The 18,670-nt window shown below is 48.1% G+C and overlaps 1 protein-coding gene across 2 annotated transcripts in view; it reads left to right on the forward strand.

The window, feature by feature from the left end:
* Positions 1–16,978, forward strand: part of Slc39a14 (solute carrier family 39 member 14) — a 53,140-nt gene extending 36,162 nt beyond the window's left edge. The window contains exons 4-10 of one of the 2 annotated variants that reach the window (XM_045130949.1): positions 1,290–1,476; positions 2,130–2,299; positions 8,506–8,625; positions 9,173–9,361; positions 9,655–9,862; positions 11,291–11,475; positions 13,843–16,978. In XM_045130949.1, the coding sequence (XP_044986884.1) occupies positions 1,290–1,476; positions 2,130–2,299; positions 8,506–8,625; positions 9,173–9,361; positions 9,655–9,862; positions 11,291–11,475; positions 13,843–13,989 (1,206 nt within the window). In that variant the 3' untranslated portion in view covers positions 13,990–16,978. Of the gene's footprint in view, positions 1–1,289; positions 1,477–2,129; positions 2,300–4,448; positions 4,619–8,505; positions 8,626–9,172; positions 9,362–9,654; positions 9,863–11,290; positions 11,476–13,842 lie in introns of both variants that reach the window. The other variant, XM_045130948.1, reaches the window with a different exon arrangement.
* Positions 16,979–18,670: the final 1,692 nt, after the last annotated feature.

Raw genomic sequence — 18,670 nt, forward strand, 5'->3', positions numbered from 1 at the left:
GCACCCAAGAGAGCTGACCCTAGTAAAACCACACTAAAAAAAGGAACTGTGGTCCTTGTGTATAAAACACTGATACCTCTCAAGGTTGCTATGAGCTCAGATCTACTGGCCAGCCCTTGTTCGCTATTCTGTCGGATTTGAATCTCTAGATTGTCCTTCCCTACCCTGTTTCAGCATAGTCTTCAAGCTAGTAACAATGCTGTGAAGTTACTTGTATCTTCAGGTTTGCACACAGAATCCTGTTTTCTGAAACCGCACCCTGGTTATGCGGTAGAAAAGAAGCTAAAAGTTGAACTGATTCACTGAGTTACTGTAAGAGTTAATTGCTGAGGAGCTAAAACTTATCTTTGTTAGCAGATGGAAAAACCCAGAAGGAACTATCCAGAAAGGGCCCAAAGGGATGATAAGCAAGAAAGACAGCTTAGGCTAAAACAAAGTCTAATGGAGTTCATTAGGGTGGTCTGACTACAGAAATGATTGATATGCAAATTGACACATCTTGTTTGCTCACTTACCACTCCCCTTGGCTATGAAAACTACAAAATGGAAATAAAATCTCAGCCAGAGCTTTAGTGGAGGGCTACCTCAAGCCTTTTGGCCCTTAGGTGATAAACTCCTCTACTTTCACTCATTCTGGTGTTGGAGTGATCTTCCCAGAGAATTTCTACAACAGTTACAGTGACTAGAATTAGCCTTGCCTGGTGGCAAGCACTCTGACAGTCAACCACTTCTTCAGCCATCTTTTTGGCTTTTTTCATTTTGAGATAGGGTCTCACTAAGGAGTTCATCCAGGCTGACCTTGAATTTACTCTGTAGTTGAGGCTGTCCTTCAGTTTGCAGTCTTCATGCCTCAGCCACCCAAGCGGCTGGTTAACAGTACTGTATCAGCAGACCCAGGATGGGGTCTGCTTGTTCCTAAAACTGCTCCCTGTAACCATTTACGCTTGGGTGTGGTCAGCATCACAAATTACTGATCAGCCTTCTTTGCTCTCATTCCTAGGGTTGAATTTCCAGATTTTGGACTTTTTGTTGTTGTTTTTATATTTTGAGGCAACTAGCCCATGCTGACCTGGAACTCTAACCCTGTCTAGCCTCAAACTCACAGCAATTCTTCTACGAACTCCCTGATACTGGGATTAAAGATGTGCGCCACCATGCCTGGCTAGATCTGAATTTAATGCAATTTGGACATAACTTTTTTCTCCGTATGGGGAGTGGGTTGCCACTTAGCTGGGCAGGCCTGGCTGAGGGAGGCTGTAAGAGGCACACCCCGCCCGTCCTTGTTTCAGTGCTTCAGCTCCGGAGAGCTCTTCGCCGCGCACAACTTCAGTGAGCAGTCCCGCATCGGGAGGAGCGAGTTTCAGGAGTTCTGCCCCACAGTACTCCAGCAGTTGGACTCCCGAGCCTGCACCTCTGAGAATCAGGAGAATAAGGAAAACGAGCAGACAGAGGAGGGGAAGCCAAGCGCCCTTGAAGGTAAGCATGATGAGAAGTGGAGGCAGATAGAGCAATGGTGGACAGATGGTTGCTGTACGCATGAAACTGGTCCAGCAGGCGGCGCTGAGCGGGCTGGGTAGTGACTGCTCGAGGGTAGTGGACTATGGGCAGCCTGCCTTTTTTTTTGTCAAGGCTTTGTTTTCTAGAAGAGGGCCAACCTTTTATGATCTTTCTTGGCCACTTGTCATTCCCACTGCTCACCTCCCTAGTGCCTCTGCTCCGTACCGACAGTGGACTCCCCCACCTCTGAGTGCACATCACCTACTCAGTAGCCCCCTGGCTGCTTTTGAAGTCCCTCACAGCTAGCCAGTACCACCATGTGCTGCCTGCAGCATTTTTCATATTGTCTAGCTGACGCTATTTTGTCCTTCACATTGGTCCTCCAGTCTCTTCATCTAAAAGGTAAGCTGTTTTGGGACAGACACCTTGACTTTTTTTTTTTTTTTCTTCCTGAGGCTTCTCCACAGCCCCTAGCAAGAGAAGGACTCACCAGACATGCCCCAAGGGGCTGCTGGGTCTCCAAGTACCTGCACCATGCCCACGTTGAGAATGGGCCTGGCCTAGCCTGGCCTGCTGGCAGGAGTGCCCACCCTCAGTAATGGAGGCCCTCGTCTGTTCTTATTCCTCCACAGTGTGGGGCTTTGGTTTCCTCAGTGTCTCACTGATTAACCTAGCCTCTCTCCTGGGAGTCCTCGTCCTGCCGTGCACGGAGAAAGCGTTTTTCAGCCGTGTGCTCACTTACTTCATCGCCCTGTCCATTGGAACGCTGCTCTCTAACGCGCTCTTCCAGCTCATCCCAGAGGTGCAGTAGAACAGGCGCTCGCGTCCTCCTTCCCCGGGCCGCCAGGCCGAGCCCTCCTCTGGCTGACGTCCCCCCATGCTTCAAGGCACCCAACAGCTACCACCTAAAATATAAACTGACCCTTCCAACCGAGGGCTACCAATGACTTCTCATTCTGAATGTCAAGGACCTTCTCTCACTTCTCCATTCACTTGGTTTATCTCTGGCTTCTTCAGGTGATGTCAGATGCAAGCGTTTTAGCATTTGTAGCCTTTCATGTTGGGGCTCTCTCTCATCTCCAGTCCTGAGCCCCTTTGAGGATTCCAAAGAGCAGCTGCAGTGGCCGAACACTGTGCATGTCCTTAATGTGATGCACTGAGCCCTGTGTTCTGAGGGAACTTCTGGGGGAGCTCACACCTGGGGGAGCTCAGGTGTGTGCCCCAATTGACCATCCATGAGGAATGAGGTGGAAGGAAAAGGTTAGCAGTAGATTTATGGAATTGATCTAAAAATAGAAGGCAAGTGATCTGGATTTTTTTAAACAGACCATATTTCTGGATTATATACAGAGCCAAATGTGGACAAATAAGCCAGGTATGGTGGCCCATGCCTGCCTTCCCAGCACTATTGTAGAGGAAGGAGGATCATTAGCCCCAGGCTTGCCTGAGCAACTCAGTAAGTCCTGCCTGGAAAAACCAAACAAAATCAGTGAAGTAGTCTTGGCTACCTTGCATCTTGACCTTTTCCTGATAGGACCGACTTCCTGTTTTCCTTCCTCAACTGTTTTTAAATGTTTGGTAATTGTGTTTTTTAATTGTTTTCACTGAGGAGCTATAAAAATAAGACCCAAGATGATAGTCTGCCCTACTTTTCGGCCCAGGCAAAAGCTGCTGCTGGAGGCAGTAATGCCTGACCCTCTTTCATGTTGGAAGCTGACTTTCAGAAGACCTCATGTGAATAACTTTCTAGTCATAACTCTGACCCAGGGTCTGGAGACGTGGCTCAGAGGTTAAGCTTGCCTGCAAAGCCCAACAACCTGGGTTTGATTCCCTAGTATCCATGTATAGCCAGATGTACAAAGTGGTGCATGTGTCTGGAGTTTGTTTGCAGAGACTAGAGGCCCGGCACACCCATTGTCTCTGCTCATAAAAATAAATAAATATTTAAAAAGAAAACACAACACACTGACCAAGAAGAGTCGCCTCACCCGTTTCTCCCTCATCGTGAAGGAAGAAGTAGTTAACCACTTTGGCCCAAAATTCCATGTGAATCTAGAAAGCGCTACCCTGGAGAGGCCTCATCTTGGGTTATTTTTTTCAGCTCCAACAGTTGAAGTTATTAATTTTTTTAAAGATTTGAGATGAAATGCCTCATTGCCTGCTTGAGTAGAACTACCATCATTGTATATCTCTACCCTTTCACTTACATGGGGAGTGCCATCCCTGTATTGTTCTGTCTGCCCTTTCCTGTGTCCAAATTCACAGCCTGAAGGGGATCACCTGGGGACATGCATTGGAAATAATTTTTATTGTAACAGGTTGATCTTGGAACTCTTCTGTCTACGTTGAAGTCCCACTCAAAGCAAATGGGCACAAATGGACACAATTACAAGTTCCCAAGAAGGATTTCATGGGCATCTCGTCTTACTTACGTATACCCCTTGTGCTCTGGACGTGATGTAGTTTTATCTTGAGCAAATCAAACCGTCCTTGGGTAGTGTGTCATGTGTCTCTGCTACACAGATTCGCTATGCAAAACCAAAGCCAGTGGCACACCGATCCTTCTCTTTCCATTTGCTTTTGTGTCCTTTAAAAGCCTTGAGTCCAGCATGTTCCTGGCCTGAGCAAACATCAGATGTATGATGAGACAGCCTCCTGTCCTTCCTGCCAGTCACACTAGCTGGCAGGTATGACCCAGGCCACCAACGGTAGCAGGGGCAGTAGTTGCAGGGTTCCAAGACCACTTCATGTTCCTCATTTCTCTTGCACTGAATGAAGGAAATTGCATCAGATTTGAATCACTAACAAATTTTGTATTTCTCTCTCCCTCCCTACTTGTCTCTCTGATTCTTACCCCGTTTTTGTTTCTTTCTTTAATATCCACAACTTTCCTTGCCCTCCTTTTCCCATAATGGTGGTTGCCCTGCTCCCTGTCCTGGGTGGGCTGGCAGTATGGGGGTACGGGCTCCTCTGTGTCACCGTCATCTCCCTCTGCTCCCTCATGGGGGCCAGCGTGGTGCCCTTCATGAAGAAGACTTTTTACAAGCGGCTGCTGCTCTACTTCATAGCTCTGGCGATTGGAACCCTCTACTCCAACGCCCTCTTCCAGCTCATCCCCGAGGTATGGCAAGCTGCAGCGCTCGCCCTGGAGCACGCCCGTCTCCATGCGCACAGTGGGCACAGTGGGAAGACCCTTCACTTCCATGGAAGGACTCGTCTTGGGGTCCCGTCCCAAAGCTAGGACTTTGGCAGGAGCTAGGAGACTTAAGAGCCAGGTTTATCAGGTTTTGTCATCTGGCTCAGCCATTTGCCTCTTTCAGGACAGACCTACAAGTGTTGTGAGTGCCTAGTAAGTTCTTTGACTGTTGAGCGAACAGCAGTGGTGTAACTGCATGATTCTCAGGGTCACACTTTGGTGCAGAGAAGTATAAACACATTAATGGAATCCATGGATCTCAGTACAAAGGCCAGTTTTCCTCAGTAGGGGGGGGGCAAAGGGGGTCCAAATGAAATGGTAATTTTACCCCATTGATGGTACCTTTGCCCCTTGAAATGGGTGTGTGAGAAAATACCCTACTGAAGAGAAGAGAGCCTGGTGTTTGGAAAGGCTGGTAGTCAGCCTTGGGCAGGTTTCTTTTGAGTTGGCATAAACTCTTCAGTACACCCGTAAATTATAATAAGCACAAGGCATTTCACTGTAGGTGGTCTGGCAGGCTTGGGCAAAGACCAGAGATGATTCCACAAGCTTCTGAGAACATCGTTTTCCATTTGTTCTTTATTGTTCTTAGTGGATCAACTCTGATGTCTGTAGACTGTCATGTTTTACTCACAGAATCAGACCTGCGAGGGAGCTGCTACCCTGAGCCTGGGTCCCAGGTCTCATGCTGTGAACCCTGCTGTGCTCTGGGGCCGGTGTGCTCTTTTCACTTCATTTTCCCCAAAGTGCTCCTGTTCTGGAGAATTGAGCAGCATGTGCCGCTTCTTTAGAACTTGACCTGCATGTGTCTTAGACACTAGATGGTTGCAGGGCTGTGGCTAAATTGTTCCTTTTAAAACCCAAGGAATAACAGTCATTTTTACAAGCAAGTGCCTTTAACCACTGAGCCATCTCTCCAGCCCCTATCAATCACCTTTTAAAATAGCTCAAAGTTCCCTTTTGTTAGGTTTAGATCCTCTCTGTGATCTGTTAAGAGAGAGGTGGAGTTTATTTATTTATTTATTTTTTACATTGTTACTATTTTTTTTAAGATTTATGTTTCTTTATTAGAGTCGGAGAGGGGAGGGAGGAAGAGAGAGAGTTTGAGAGAGAGAGAGAGGGAGAGAGAGAGGGAGACAGACAAAGAGAGCATACTAGGACCTCTAGCCACTGCAAACATACTCCAGACGCATGCACCTCTGTGCATTTGGCTTACATGGGATCTGGAGAGTTGAATCTGGGTCCTTAGGCTTCACAGGCATGCACCTTATTCTGTAAGCCATCTCTCCAGCCCTATTTTCTTTACAAATATATTTATTTGTTTGAAAGCACAGAGGGAGAGAGAATGAACAAATGGGAGTCACAGGGCTTCTTTCCACTGCAAATGACCTTGAGATTCATTTGCTACCTTTTAATTATTTTCCTTTTGAAGTAGGGTCTTACTCTAGCCCCAGGCTGAAGCTCACTGTATAACCCCAGGTTGGCCTCAAACTCATGGCTATCCTCCCACCTCAGCCTCCCAAGTGCTAGCATTAAAAGCTTATACCACCCTAGTTTAATCATTTCTTTCTTCTTTTTTAATATTTTAAGTTAAGAGATGAAGGGAGGAAACAAGAGGTTAAAATTTAATTTTAATCTAAAAAAGAGTGAGAGAGAGTTGGACTGGAGAGATGGCTTAGCGGTTAAGCACTTGCCTGTGAAGCCTAAAGACCCCAGTTCAGGGCTCAATTCCCCAAGACCCACATTAGCCAGATGCACAAGGGAGCGCACGCGTCGGGAGTTCGTTTGCAGTGGTTGGAGGCCCTGGCGCGCCCATTCTTCTATCTGCCTCTTTCTCTCTCTGTCACTCTCAACTAAATAAATAAAAATGAACCAAAAAAAAAAATTAAAAAGAGTGAGAGAGAGAGAGAGAGAGTGAACGTGGGCATGCCAGGAACTCTTGCCCCTGCAAACATACTCGAAATGCATGCACCCACCTCTTTGTGTGTCTGACTTTACATGGGCCCTGGGGAATTGAACCCAGGCCACCAGATCTTGCAGTCAAGCACTTTTAAACCACCTCCTCAGCCTCTCATTTATTTCTTGAGACAGGGTCTCCCTGTATAACCTAGACTGAACTCAAACTCAACTGTCCTCTCACCTCAAGCTCTTGAATGCTAGAAAGGTGCTTTGAGGCCCATTTTCTGTCAGGAAACAGAGGAACGAGTCAATGGACTCTTTTTAAATTGATGAAAAAAATTTTTTTAAAAAATTTTTTATTTATTTATTTGAGAGTGACAGACACAGAGAGAAAGACAGATAGAGGGAGAGAGAGAGAATGGGCGCGCCAGGGCTTCCAGCCTCTGCAAACGAACTCCAGACGCGTGCGCCCCCTTGTGCATCTGGCTAACGTGGGGCCTGGGGAACCGAGCCTCGAACTGGGGTCCTTAGGCTTCACAGGCAAGCGCTTAACCGCTAAGCCACCTCTCCAGCCCTAAATTGATTTTTTTTTTTATTGGCAACTTCCATAAATATTAATGCTAGACTGTGATCCTACTCACCTCCCACCACCCTCGCTGTTCCCACTCCCAACACCTCACTCCACTGAATCCCTTCTTTTCAATTTATATCTATGTTTATAGTTTGCATACATTATAGTCTTGCATCCCTTCATGCTGGTCTCCAGTTCCCTGAGGGCTGTCCTCACTAAGGGCCTTGGTGTTCCCTGTGGGTGTGAGGTCCTAAATATCCCACAGTGAACGTCAGTGGACACTTTCACACCACACCTCAGAGCTGAACCTGGGTGAGCATCCCTCTAGGCTCCCCCACCTCCACCCCATCCTTTTGTCTTGAAGATCATTTTCCCTTCTATTTTTTTAAGGCAGGATCTCACTCCAGCCCTTTAGTTCTAGGCTGAATGAAACTCACTTACAGTCCAGGCTGGCTACCTCCTCCTACCTCAGCTTCCCATGTGCTGGAATTACAGGCATGAGGTGCTATGCCTGACTTCTTCCTTAGTAAGTGAAGTTTTCAGAAATAACATAAAGCAGCCTACCTCCCACCCCATCCTTTTCACTATGTTTTAAATAGATGAAATCTTCGTTGTCTAAGCTAGCCTCAAATTGCTATGCTCAAATGATCCTCCTGCCTCACCCTCCTGTGCAAGTGGGGACACAGGTATTTGTCACCATGCCTGGCTTCAATCCACCTTAAGATTGATGTCTATAAGGACAAAGCCTGCTGTTTTGATTTGTGGTCCCTGTGAGGTCTGTGGTAAGGAAGATACTGCAATTTTCACTGTGGAACTGGGAGACTAGATTTCCCTTTTTAGAAATCATACTGATATCACTTCCTATTTTGTTTACTAGCAGATCAGCGAGGGACACTCGAGACTAAAACACAAGTGTCCTCTTAAATGTGGAATTTGCTGACAGTGTGTTTATGTAGCTAAGTACAGAGAGAAATTAAAAGTAGAAAACCAAGCTGAGTATGGTAACACTTGGGAGGCTAAGCTAGGATTGCTGCAAGTTTGAGGCTACCCTGGGCTGCTTAGTGAGGTCCAAGCCAGGTCCTGACCTTAATCCCTTGGGCTGGGGGGTGTGGCGGGGAATTAAGAAGATAGTCTGTCTTTTGGATCAGAAGAGAATGTAGCCATAGTTCTGGCATATTGGGAACATTATGTTTAGATGTTGCTGGTAAGAGAGTGGTTAGATAGGAAGTCACTCCATGCTGTCTCTTTTCTTTCCTAGAGTCAAGGAAATGGGAAAGAGGTGAGAGGGAACATTGATGACTTTTTGTTTTCTTGAACTCACTTTATTTTCCTGGGCCCACAGGCTTTTGGCTTCAACCCTCTGGAAGATTATTATGTCTCCAAGTCAGCAGTGGTGTTTGGGGGTTTCTACCTGTTCTTTTTTACAGAGAAGATATTGAAGATGCTTCTTAAGAAAAATGAGGTGAGATCCAGTTGGCAGTAAAGGAACTTTTAGGGAAACCCTGCCTCAAAAAATGTTGATGTAGCCAGTAAGCCCTTTACCAGTAGCAATGGTAACTCTCCCCCTTGTGTTTTGATCTAATTGCTTCCTGCTCATATATTTCTATCCTTAAAAGGTAGGAAAGGGGCTTGATAACATACATCATCACGTATCAAGTAAGACAACCAGTAACAGATCACTGGTGTAGATCCAGAAGGATGCCCTCTCTGACCAGCATGTGGTCATTACCTGAGCAGCAGCTGAGTTGGATGGAGTGGACATTGTGAAGTTCTTAGTACCTAGAGTCACCTCAAGGGATTGAGTGACATGCCAAGACTAGTTTGATGTCTAATATGAAACCTTTGTCTTCATGCTTGGCCGTGGATGCCCCTGTGTGTGGCCTGTTCAGTTTCCTTAGGTGTTAGGTGTCAGGGGACGATCTCCCCAGGGTGTTGAGTGCTCACCCTGAGTTCTTTTAGCTTGTGGCTTTGGTGAGTGACACTGACTGTGCTTCTTGTTGCCCTTTAAGCACCATCACGGACATAACCATTTCACTTCTGAGACGCTGCCTTCCAAGAAGGACCAGGAGGAGGGTGTGACAGAGAAGCTGCAGAATGGAGATCTGGATCACATGATTCCTCCGCACTGCAACAGTGAGCTGGATGGCAAAACCCCTGGCACGGATGAGAAGGTCATTGTAGGCTCACTGTCTGTGCAGGTCAGTGTCATCAGTGGCTGGGGAAGCTTCCCCCCCCCCCAATATTTGTTTATCCAAATGAGAGAGAGAGAGCACAAACAAATATGGGCATGCCAGGCCCTCCTGCTGCAAATAAACTCCAGATGCATGTGCCCTTTTGTGCATCTGGCTTTATGTAGGGACTGGCGGAGGAACTGTCAGGCTTTGTAAGAAAGCACCTTTAACCACTGAGCCATCACTGCGGCCCTGGGGAAGCTTTTAAGAGCCATAACTTCATGAGTCAGGCCTGCCTATAGGAATATGTTTTCTCTTAGGACTTGCAGGCATCCCAAAGTGCCTGCTACTGGCTGAAAGGTGTCCGCTATTCTGATATTGGCACCTTGGCCTGGATGATCACCCTGAGCGACGGCCTCCACAATTTCATTGATGGCCTGGCTATTGGCGCCTCCTTCACTGTGTCTGTTTTCCAAGGCATCAGCACGTCGGTGGCCATCCTGTGTGAGGAGTTCCCCCATGAGCTAGGTGAGCATCCATTCGTCGTCCTCCGTACTGGTTCCCTCAGTTTGGGGTGGCAGCGTTCTTCACATGGCTAGTCCTGCTGGCCACCAGACACACCTCGCACAACTCAAAGGTCTCCCTGCAGTTTATTAACGCACTGACCCAGCTGAGACATCTAACCACTGATCCTACCTTAGAATGATGGAAGTTTTTACAAGGGCATTTTTTCCCATATCATACTCTGGTTCAACTTCCTCCCCTTTAAAGTACAGTTAATAGAAGCGTGCACCCTTTAGAGTCCAGGAGTATTACAGGCAAACACATGTTGGAAAGGCTTACCAGGTGCCCCAAACTAAGTACGTATAAAGATCATCTCTTACAGGCTTTTCCTTTTCCAGAGGCTGGCCATCTGCCTGTGCTGGGCAGGTGGATGAAGTAGGTGGGCCAGAGTTTAAGGACATAGCTATGTCATGGGCAATTGTAAAAAGCCAAGAGTTGCTGGGTGTGGTGGTGATGCCTTTAATGCTAGCATTAGAGAGGCTCAGGTAGGAGGATCACTGTAAGTTCTAGGCCAGCCTGAGACTACATAGTGAATTCCAAGTCAGCCTGGGCTGGAGGAGACCCTACTTCGACAAACACAACAAAACGGTCAGGCGTGGTGCTGTGCGCCTTTAATCCCAGCACTCGGGAGGCAGAGGTAGGAGGATCGCCATGAATTCAAGGCCACCCTGAGACTACATAGTTAATTCCAAGTCAGCCTGGGCCACAGTGAGACCCTACCTTGAACCCCTCCCCCCCAAAAAATCACAACAAAACAAAGCAAAAAAGCCAGGACTTGGGGCTCAGAGATGATAACCAGCTAGGATGTTTGTCATTTATTTATTGGCTGTTACTGTTATTTATTGAACTTCTCTGTCAGTTTTGTTTCCTAAATGTACCATCCATTATAGTTATAAGGAAGGGCAGTCTTTCTATTTTGCCATCAATCAAAAGGGAAATAATCCATTCATTGCTAGCTGATTATCTTCTTTCTTTTTCTTTTTTCTACTTTTGCTTTTTAAGGTAGGGTCTTGCTCTAGCCCAGACTGACCTGGAATTTACTCTGTAGTCTCAGGGTGGCCTCCAACTCACCCCAGTCCTCCTACCTCTAACTCCAGACTATTGGGATTAAAGGCATGTGCAACCACACCTGGCCTAAGATTATTTACTTTCAAAATCCTATGAATCCTGTGAATTTTGTGTCCCAAGACAACACAATGCTAGTGGATCATTTACTTTCTAAATGGCACAGAGTATTTGTAGCCTCTAGGCTGGGAGGCTGTGGCTGGAGGAGAAGGTGGAGGTAACTTCCAAACAGCAAAATGAAGGTGCCTCCACCTTGTCCTGTCAGTCTTGGGTCTGGGGCTGCTGACTCGTGACTCAGCCTCCTTCTCCCTCTTGCCGCCACCACAGGAGACTTTGTCATCCTGCTCAACGCGGGGATGAGCATCCAGCAGGCGCTCTTCTTCAACTTCCTTTCTGCCTGCTGTTGCTATGTGGGCCTGGCCTTTGGCATCCTGGCTGGCAGCCACTTCTCTGCCAACTGGATTTTTGCACTGGCCGGAGGGATGTTCCTGTACATTGCTCTCGCCGACATGGTAAGTCTGCTGTAGTTCATGCAGAACTTTGGCAGAGAGACATCAGGGGTTTTGTTTGTTTGGTTGGTTTTGGTTTTCCTTTGGTTTTTGCAACAGGGTCTCATTGAAGCCCCAGAACTCACTGTAGTCCAGGCTGGCTGGCACTCAACGCAACCCTCCTACCTCATCCTCCAGAGTGCTGGGGTTAAAGGCATGCACCACCATGCCCAGCTTTGTTGGCTTTTTTGAGCCTGGGTCTCCATGCCCAGGCTGGCCTCACACTGAGTACATAGCTGAGGATGACTTGAATGTCTGATCCTCCTGCCTCTACCTCCCAAATTCTTGCATTATGGTATGTGCTTCCTTGCCCATTCTTGAGCAGTGCTGTGGGTGGAACCCAGGCCTTCATGCTTCCTAGGCAAGCATTCTACCAACTGAGGTTATCCCTAACTCCAATTTCTATTTACTTATTAGTGTGTGTGTGTGTGTGTGTGTGTGTGTGTGCGTACGCGTGTGCGCAAACACATCTGCAGGTCACTGGCGTTGTCTGTGCTCTGACTTCTTTGAGACAGAGTCTCTTGCCGCTGCAAATGAATGTGCTCCACAGGCAGCTTTGCACGGGTGCTGGGGGATTGAACCCAGGCCAGCAAGCTTTGTAAGCAAGCACCTTGAGCCCCTGAGCCACCTCCCCATTCCCTTTAAAATTGTTGAAAAATTGATGACTTGGGAGGTAGAAGGTAGGTGAGGAAGTGTGCACACAGCAAAACAAAATCTTGTAAAGTGCTTTTTTAGTTCACAATAAGGGCCTGAGAGATAGCGCAACAGTTACAGGAGTTTGATTGTAGAGTCCCAGCCTGGGTTCAGTTCCCTAACCACCCACATAAAGCCAGACAGGCACGAGATGGTGGAGCCTCTACAAACACACACACAAATATTAAAAAAATTAAATCCACAATAAAATTTAATTTTTATTTTTTGGTCATTTAAAAAAATTTTTTTATTTATTTATTTGAGAACGACAGACATAGAGAGAAAGACAGATAGAGGGAGAGAGAGAGAGTGGGTGCACCAGGGCTTCCAGCCTCTGCAAATGAACGCCAGACGCGTGCGCCCCCTTGTGCATCTGGCTAACGTGGGACCCGGGGAACCGAGCCTTGAACCGGGGTCCTTAGGCTTCACAGGCAAGCGCTTAACCGCTAAGCCATCTCTCCAGCCCATTTTTTGGTCTTTTAAGAAATCTTTTTATTTATGTATTTGTCATCAAAGAAAGAGAGAATAGGGACAGAGAGATTTGGTGCGCCAGGGCCTCCAGCTGCTGCAAATGCTACTTTGTGCACCTGGCTTCACATGGGTACTGGTAAATTGAGCCTGGGTTGTTACGCAAATACCTTAACCACTGTACAATCTCTTTAACCCCTGGTTTTCTTTGTATAAAGTTTTATTTCTATTATAGTTATTTACTTGAGAGAGAGAAATAAGGAGATATATATATATCTATATCTATCTATATATGTATGTGTATAGATAGATAGATACAGATATAGATAGATATAGATATATATAAAACAGTGAGACAGAAAGGGGCGTGTATCAGGGCCTCCAAGCCCCTGCAAATGAACTCTAGACACATGCACTACCTTATGCATCTGGCTTACATGGGTCCTAGAAAATTGAACTTGGGTCTTTTGGCTTTGTAGGCAAGTGCCTTATCTGCTAAGCTATCTCTCCAGCCCCTTGGTCTTCTTTGTGAGGCTGACCTGCAACTCACTATATAGCCAGGCTGGCCTTCGGCTCACAGCAATCCTACCTCAGCCTCCCCATGTGCTGGGCTTAAAGGCATGTGCTACCATGCCTGCTTCAACCAGTGCTCCTTTATCTTTAGGTGGCATGAACGATGTTCAGTGTGCCACTTTACTTGCTCACTTGTAAGGCTGTTGTCACAACCTCAGAGAGGGAGGGTCACATTTCCTCTGACAACCAACCTGCAATATGTCCTGTATTAGTCACTTGTGCAAAGCTGTGAGCAAAGTACCTGAAGGAACAAGAGTTTCTGTTTTGGCTCACAGTTTCAGAGGGCTCTTCCGGGATTGCTGGGCTCCACGGGCTTGAGCAGAACACGGTGGGAGGAGCACCTGGTAGAGGGCAGCTGCTCGGATCGCAGCAGACAGGAAGGTGGCAGGGATAACCTGCTCTACCACTCCCCACCTGCCATCACCCGCTTCCTCCATGGAGGCCTGACTCCCAAAGACTCCAGAGCCTCCCAAAATAGCCCTACTATCTGGGGTGCTATGTAAGCCTGTGGGAACATTTCAGATTCAAACTGTACCATACTGCATTTACTGAATTGCTCCAGAATGACCACAGCTCTTGTTTTCTCTCCTTCCCCAGTTTCCTGAGATGAACGAGGTCTCCCAGGAGGATGAAAGGAAGGGCAGCGTCTTGGTCCCCTTTGTCATCCAGAATCTGGGCCTCCTAACTGGCTTCACTATCATGCTACTCCTCACAATGTACTCAGGGCAGATCCAGATTGGATAGGGCCCTGCCAGGAGCCAGTGGGATTGCACATTGGGCCCGGGGAGGCCCGAGGACTCAGCTTCCATGAAGCACCATGGAAGAGGCAGTTAGTTCTTTGCTACCTGGCTCGGGTTGCCTGCCTGCGTTCAGATGTCAGCCCTGGTTGCCATTCTTTAGATAGTGCCTCGCACCCTCTCCCTTCCCCTTCCATGCAGTGATTCTGGAACCGCAATGCCACATGCAAGACAAGCTGTCCTTATCCCTCTGGTTACTCTAGCCTGTCTTTCTTGGAACCAACACCAAGAGCTGCTGAACTCTTCCCCTAGGACACAGACATGAGGCTGGTGGTCATGGTTTAGAGATAACAGAGCAAGTGTGGAGCCTGTGAATGTAAATGAACATTCTGGACTACAAGCCAGCCGATTCTGCCATGAGCTCTCATGTTCTTACAGCAAAGGGGCAGGAGACAGGAATCCTCCAGGTGCTTGTCTGTGTCCCCTCTACCCCCCCCCCCACAGAACTGGAAGTTGGAGCAGAGCAGGGCAAGCAAAGAGGCAGGGGTCCTAAGTGAGAAGGAAGTAGAATTCATGATGTGTGTACCGACTCCTTTGTTCTAACTGGGATGCGGGGTGCTGACTGTGCAGCCCCGGCTGTCACGTGACCGGGCACGTGAACCAACATGAAGGTTCGTTGGCCTAGGCCCCCTTTTCCTTCAGGTTGACACAAAATGTAGGGGCAGGAAGTCTGCAGATGAATTGGTTTCTCTATGGCTCCCGCTTCTACCTCTTGGCTCCCTTTTCTAGATACTTTTAGCTGCCTCTCTAGAAGCACATTCTGAGCACATCTAAGATGTGTCAGAGGGGAAACGGCACAAACTTCCCACCCCGACCAACTAGTGCTGCCAAGAGGAAGCCGACGTCCAGAATCGGAATGCAGTCGTTCATGCTTACTGTGACGCGGGGAATCAGAAATGGAATCAGCGCAGGCAGAACTTAGGACTTGCTAATTGCAGAAATAAAAGTTGAGTACAAGGGGACTCTGGACCATGGGGTGAGTCACTTAGTTCAGGGCGCTGTAGCTGTCACTGTTATCTTGCCCAGACCAGGATTGAGTGTCAGTTGCTCTCATTCTCCCCACAGACCAATGAGCATGCTCTTTTGACACTACAGACCAGCCTCAGGCACTGTTGGAGGCCCCTGCTTAAAACTCTGGCTTCCAGTGGAGCTAATCTCCCGTTTCACTAGGTGAATTAATGTGTTATTATCATATTGATAATGTGGATTCCTTAGCCACTTTGGGGAGCCAGTCTCTCCAGGAGCCTTAGTTGTGCCCGCAGTTGAAGCCCAGGGGCCGAGTTTGCGTGACTGACAGGAGTACGGGTTCATCGCCAATGCCTGGGTTTTTCTGTTGTTACCACAGAAAAACTGTCTCCCACTAATAATTAAAAGCAGCATCTATTTTTTTCCCCTCTAATTCTGGGGGACACATTCCTCAAACCAGGACTATTTCTGTAGAACACATGACTGGGAAAGCTACCGGTGATCCTGTTTCTCTCCTGCTCTTGCCTGTTGACGGGTGGACTTGAGAACAAGTTGGAGGAGGGAACTTCAGCAATCAAAGATCTAGAGTGAGTGTCAGGACCGACTCCTGATAGGATAAGGGTCCAGTTTTTACCAAAGAAACAATTCCTTGAATGTCACAATCTCCTTTTGTATATTGCCATCATTATTGTTGTTTGAAATGATTTCTTTGTTGTTTTATTTTTCTCTAACTGCTTTCAGGAGCTAGCAGAAAAATAAAACTTAAGACTCGGCCACATACCTGTAATCCCAGCACTCGGGAAGATCGCTGCACGTTTTAGGCTAACTTGGGCTACATAGTGTGTCCCAGGTCAGCCTGGGTTACATAGTGAGACCCTTGTCTCCAAACTTCCCCAAATAGTAAAATAAATACGTGAAAGACTTGGAATTGGGCTATGGCTCCATTGTAGTGGAGCATTTGCCAAGTATGTGGCTTTGAGTTTCATTCCCAGGGCTACAGAGAGGAGAGGGAGGGAGGGAGGAGAAAGACTGGAAGATGATTTGCTTTATTTAGCTCAGATTGCTGCTTTAGAATTTTAATTCTAGCATTCTTTATAGATCTGTTATTCCTTCAAAACACCCTTTGTCTTGGAGAAGAACAATGAGTTAAGAGTTTGCTTAGGAGAGGAATGTAAAAATGTAATTTTAACAAATTGAGAGACATTTGAAACTGGTGTGTGTGCGCACCTACATGAATTTAACAAGTTCCCTCTGCAGACTGCTGCTTCAAAGGAAAAGTTGTTTTCCTATGGAGGCCAGTGCCTGTCATTCCTGGGCCTGGGACAGAGACGTCCCAGTCACTTATTATGCCTTGCCATTGGTAACAGATTTGCCTCTTGAGTTGAAAATGTGGCCCTTATTGAACTTGCTGTTGTAAGCTTCTGTATTTATTAGATGTCTAAGAAGTGGCCCCATATGTTCAGAGGAATTTCCCCCCTAGCATTAGTACTGGCTACAGCTCTCTTTCCAAATAGAGCCGCTCCTGTTAGCACTAGCAGGGAACGTGCAGGTCACAGGCAGAGAGAGCCCTTAGACAAGGACAGAGGTCTGCCTTTCTCACCTCACCCCGATCTTACCTTCTTTCTGTCCTTGCCCCCGAAGTATTTACTGTCAACTGGGGCCATTTTTTACTCATCTTTCATTCTGGGTTTAAAAACGAATTCTCTGGGTAGCCTAAAGTTCATTTTTAGTAAGTCCATTTTCAAAGAGATGCTAGTATGCTGGAAACCTGCTTTAAAGTAAAAAGTGATTTTGGGGGGGGGGCAAGAGGTTTTTATTGTTTATATTTCCCTTTACACTTATAAATTTCCTTCACAGTATTGTTTTAAATAACTCAGGTGTTGCGAGAATTAGAAAATGAAATAACTTATGTCATGTGGACTGTAAATGTTTTATTTGTAAGATTCTATAAATAAAGCTATATTCTGTAATTCTGGAGGATTCCTGTGGTCTTTCATAGTAATGTTTGAGTGTAATGAGGATTCTCTAACACAAGGTGGAAGTCTCATACAGCTTGTTTTGCCATGTTGGGTTTACATTTCAACACTGGAATTGTATTTGTTTTATTCTCCGTTACTACTATTAGGATGATGATGATGATGATTAATATTAATATTTCATTTTGCGAGGTAGTACCTCGCTGTTGCCCAGATGATCTGGAATTCACTGTGTAGTCTCAGGGTGGCCTCGACCTCACAGCAATCCCCCTGCTTAGCCTCCTGAGTGCTGGCACTGCAGGCACAGGCCACCATGCCTGAGGTCCTGAGCATTGCAGGCAGGCGAGCGGGCAAGGGGCGGTCTGGCACGTGATGGGCAGGGCTGTGGGCAAATGCGAGGTCCCCGGGGTCCCGCGGGCGGAGGGCGGGCGCGGTTGACCTGCACGTGCCCCAGGCGCAGAGTCCAGCTCGTCCTCCTGCGGGAGCGGCTTCGTGGACGGCGACGGCGGTCAGGCGGCCTTGGCCTGGCCGGGCTGCAGCTCGGCCCACGGCGCGGAGCCCGGGTCTGGAGGAGGCCGGGAGCCGCGGGACGGGGCGCTGCGAGGATGCTGCGGCCGCCGGGCTGCCCGGGGCTCCGTGCGGCGAGGCCGGCGTCCCCGCACCGCGGGCCGGGAGACCCTGGGCTCGGACCCCCGCCGAGGTGCCGTTAGGGCCCCTCCCTGCCCTGCGGGGTGGCCGTTCCTGGGACGACCCGCGGGAGGAGGAGGAGAAGCCTGGGGACACCGGCCAGGTAAGCCCGCCCGCCCGGGACTCCCTGCGGCGAGGCCGGTGGTCCCGCGACCCACGCCCAGACTCCCACGGCCCGTCTTGGCGGGACCCCGGCGGTGCACGGTGGGGCAGCGGCGGGGCCGCCCCGGGTCCCTGGGTCTCCGCGGGATGCTGGGCCACCAGCTTCCACTTGGGGCACGGCTGCGGAGCAAAGTCCTCAGTCCCCCACTGCCGCACGTCCAGACCCGGATCCCAACTGTGCCTGTAGAAACCGTGGGTCTGGGACCGGGGAAATGGGTAGCATCAGGGGATGGTGATTAGGATGCCCACATTCGCTCCCCCTCCTCTCAAAGAGAAAAGTTGCCAGCATGATGGAGCACAGCTTTCATCCCAGGACCTGGGAAGCAGAAGTAGGCCTGCAGTGAATTCGAGGCAAGACTGAGACTACAGAGTGAGTTCTAGGTCAGCCTGGGTAGAGTGAGAGCCTGCCTTGGGAAAAAAAATAATTAAAGAAAAATGAAAAAAAAAATAGGCTGGAGACATGACTTAGAGGTTAAGCGCTTGCCTGTGAAGCCTATGGACACCAGTTAGAGGCTGGATTCTACAGGACACACTTAATTCAGATGCACTGGGGGCGCACGCGTCTGGAGTTCCTTTGGAGTGGCTGTAGTCCCTGACGCGCTCATATTCTCTCTGTCCTTCCCCCTGTCTCTCTTTTCTCTTTGTGTCTGTGAAATTCGAATAAATAAAGCAGAATTAACAAAAATCTTTAAAAGTGGTGCGGTGGCTCACGCCTTTAATACCAGCCCTTTGGAGGCAGAAGTAGGAGGACTGCATGAGTGCCAGGCCACCCTGAGAATAGAATGAACTCCAGATCAGCCTGGGCTAGAGAGAGGGAGACCCTACCTCCAAAAACCA

Source organism: Jaculus jaculus, chromosome 12, assembly GCF_020740685.1.
Source record: "Jaculus jaculus isolate mJacJac1 chromosome 12, mJacJac1.mat.Y.cur, whole genome shotgun sequence".
In the NCBI taxonomy this organism is placed as follows: Eukaryota; Metazoa; Chordata; class Mammalia; order Rodentia; family Dipodidae; genus Jaculus; species Jaculus jaculus.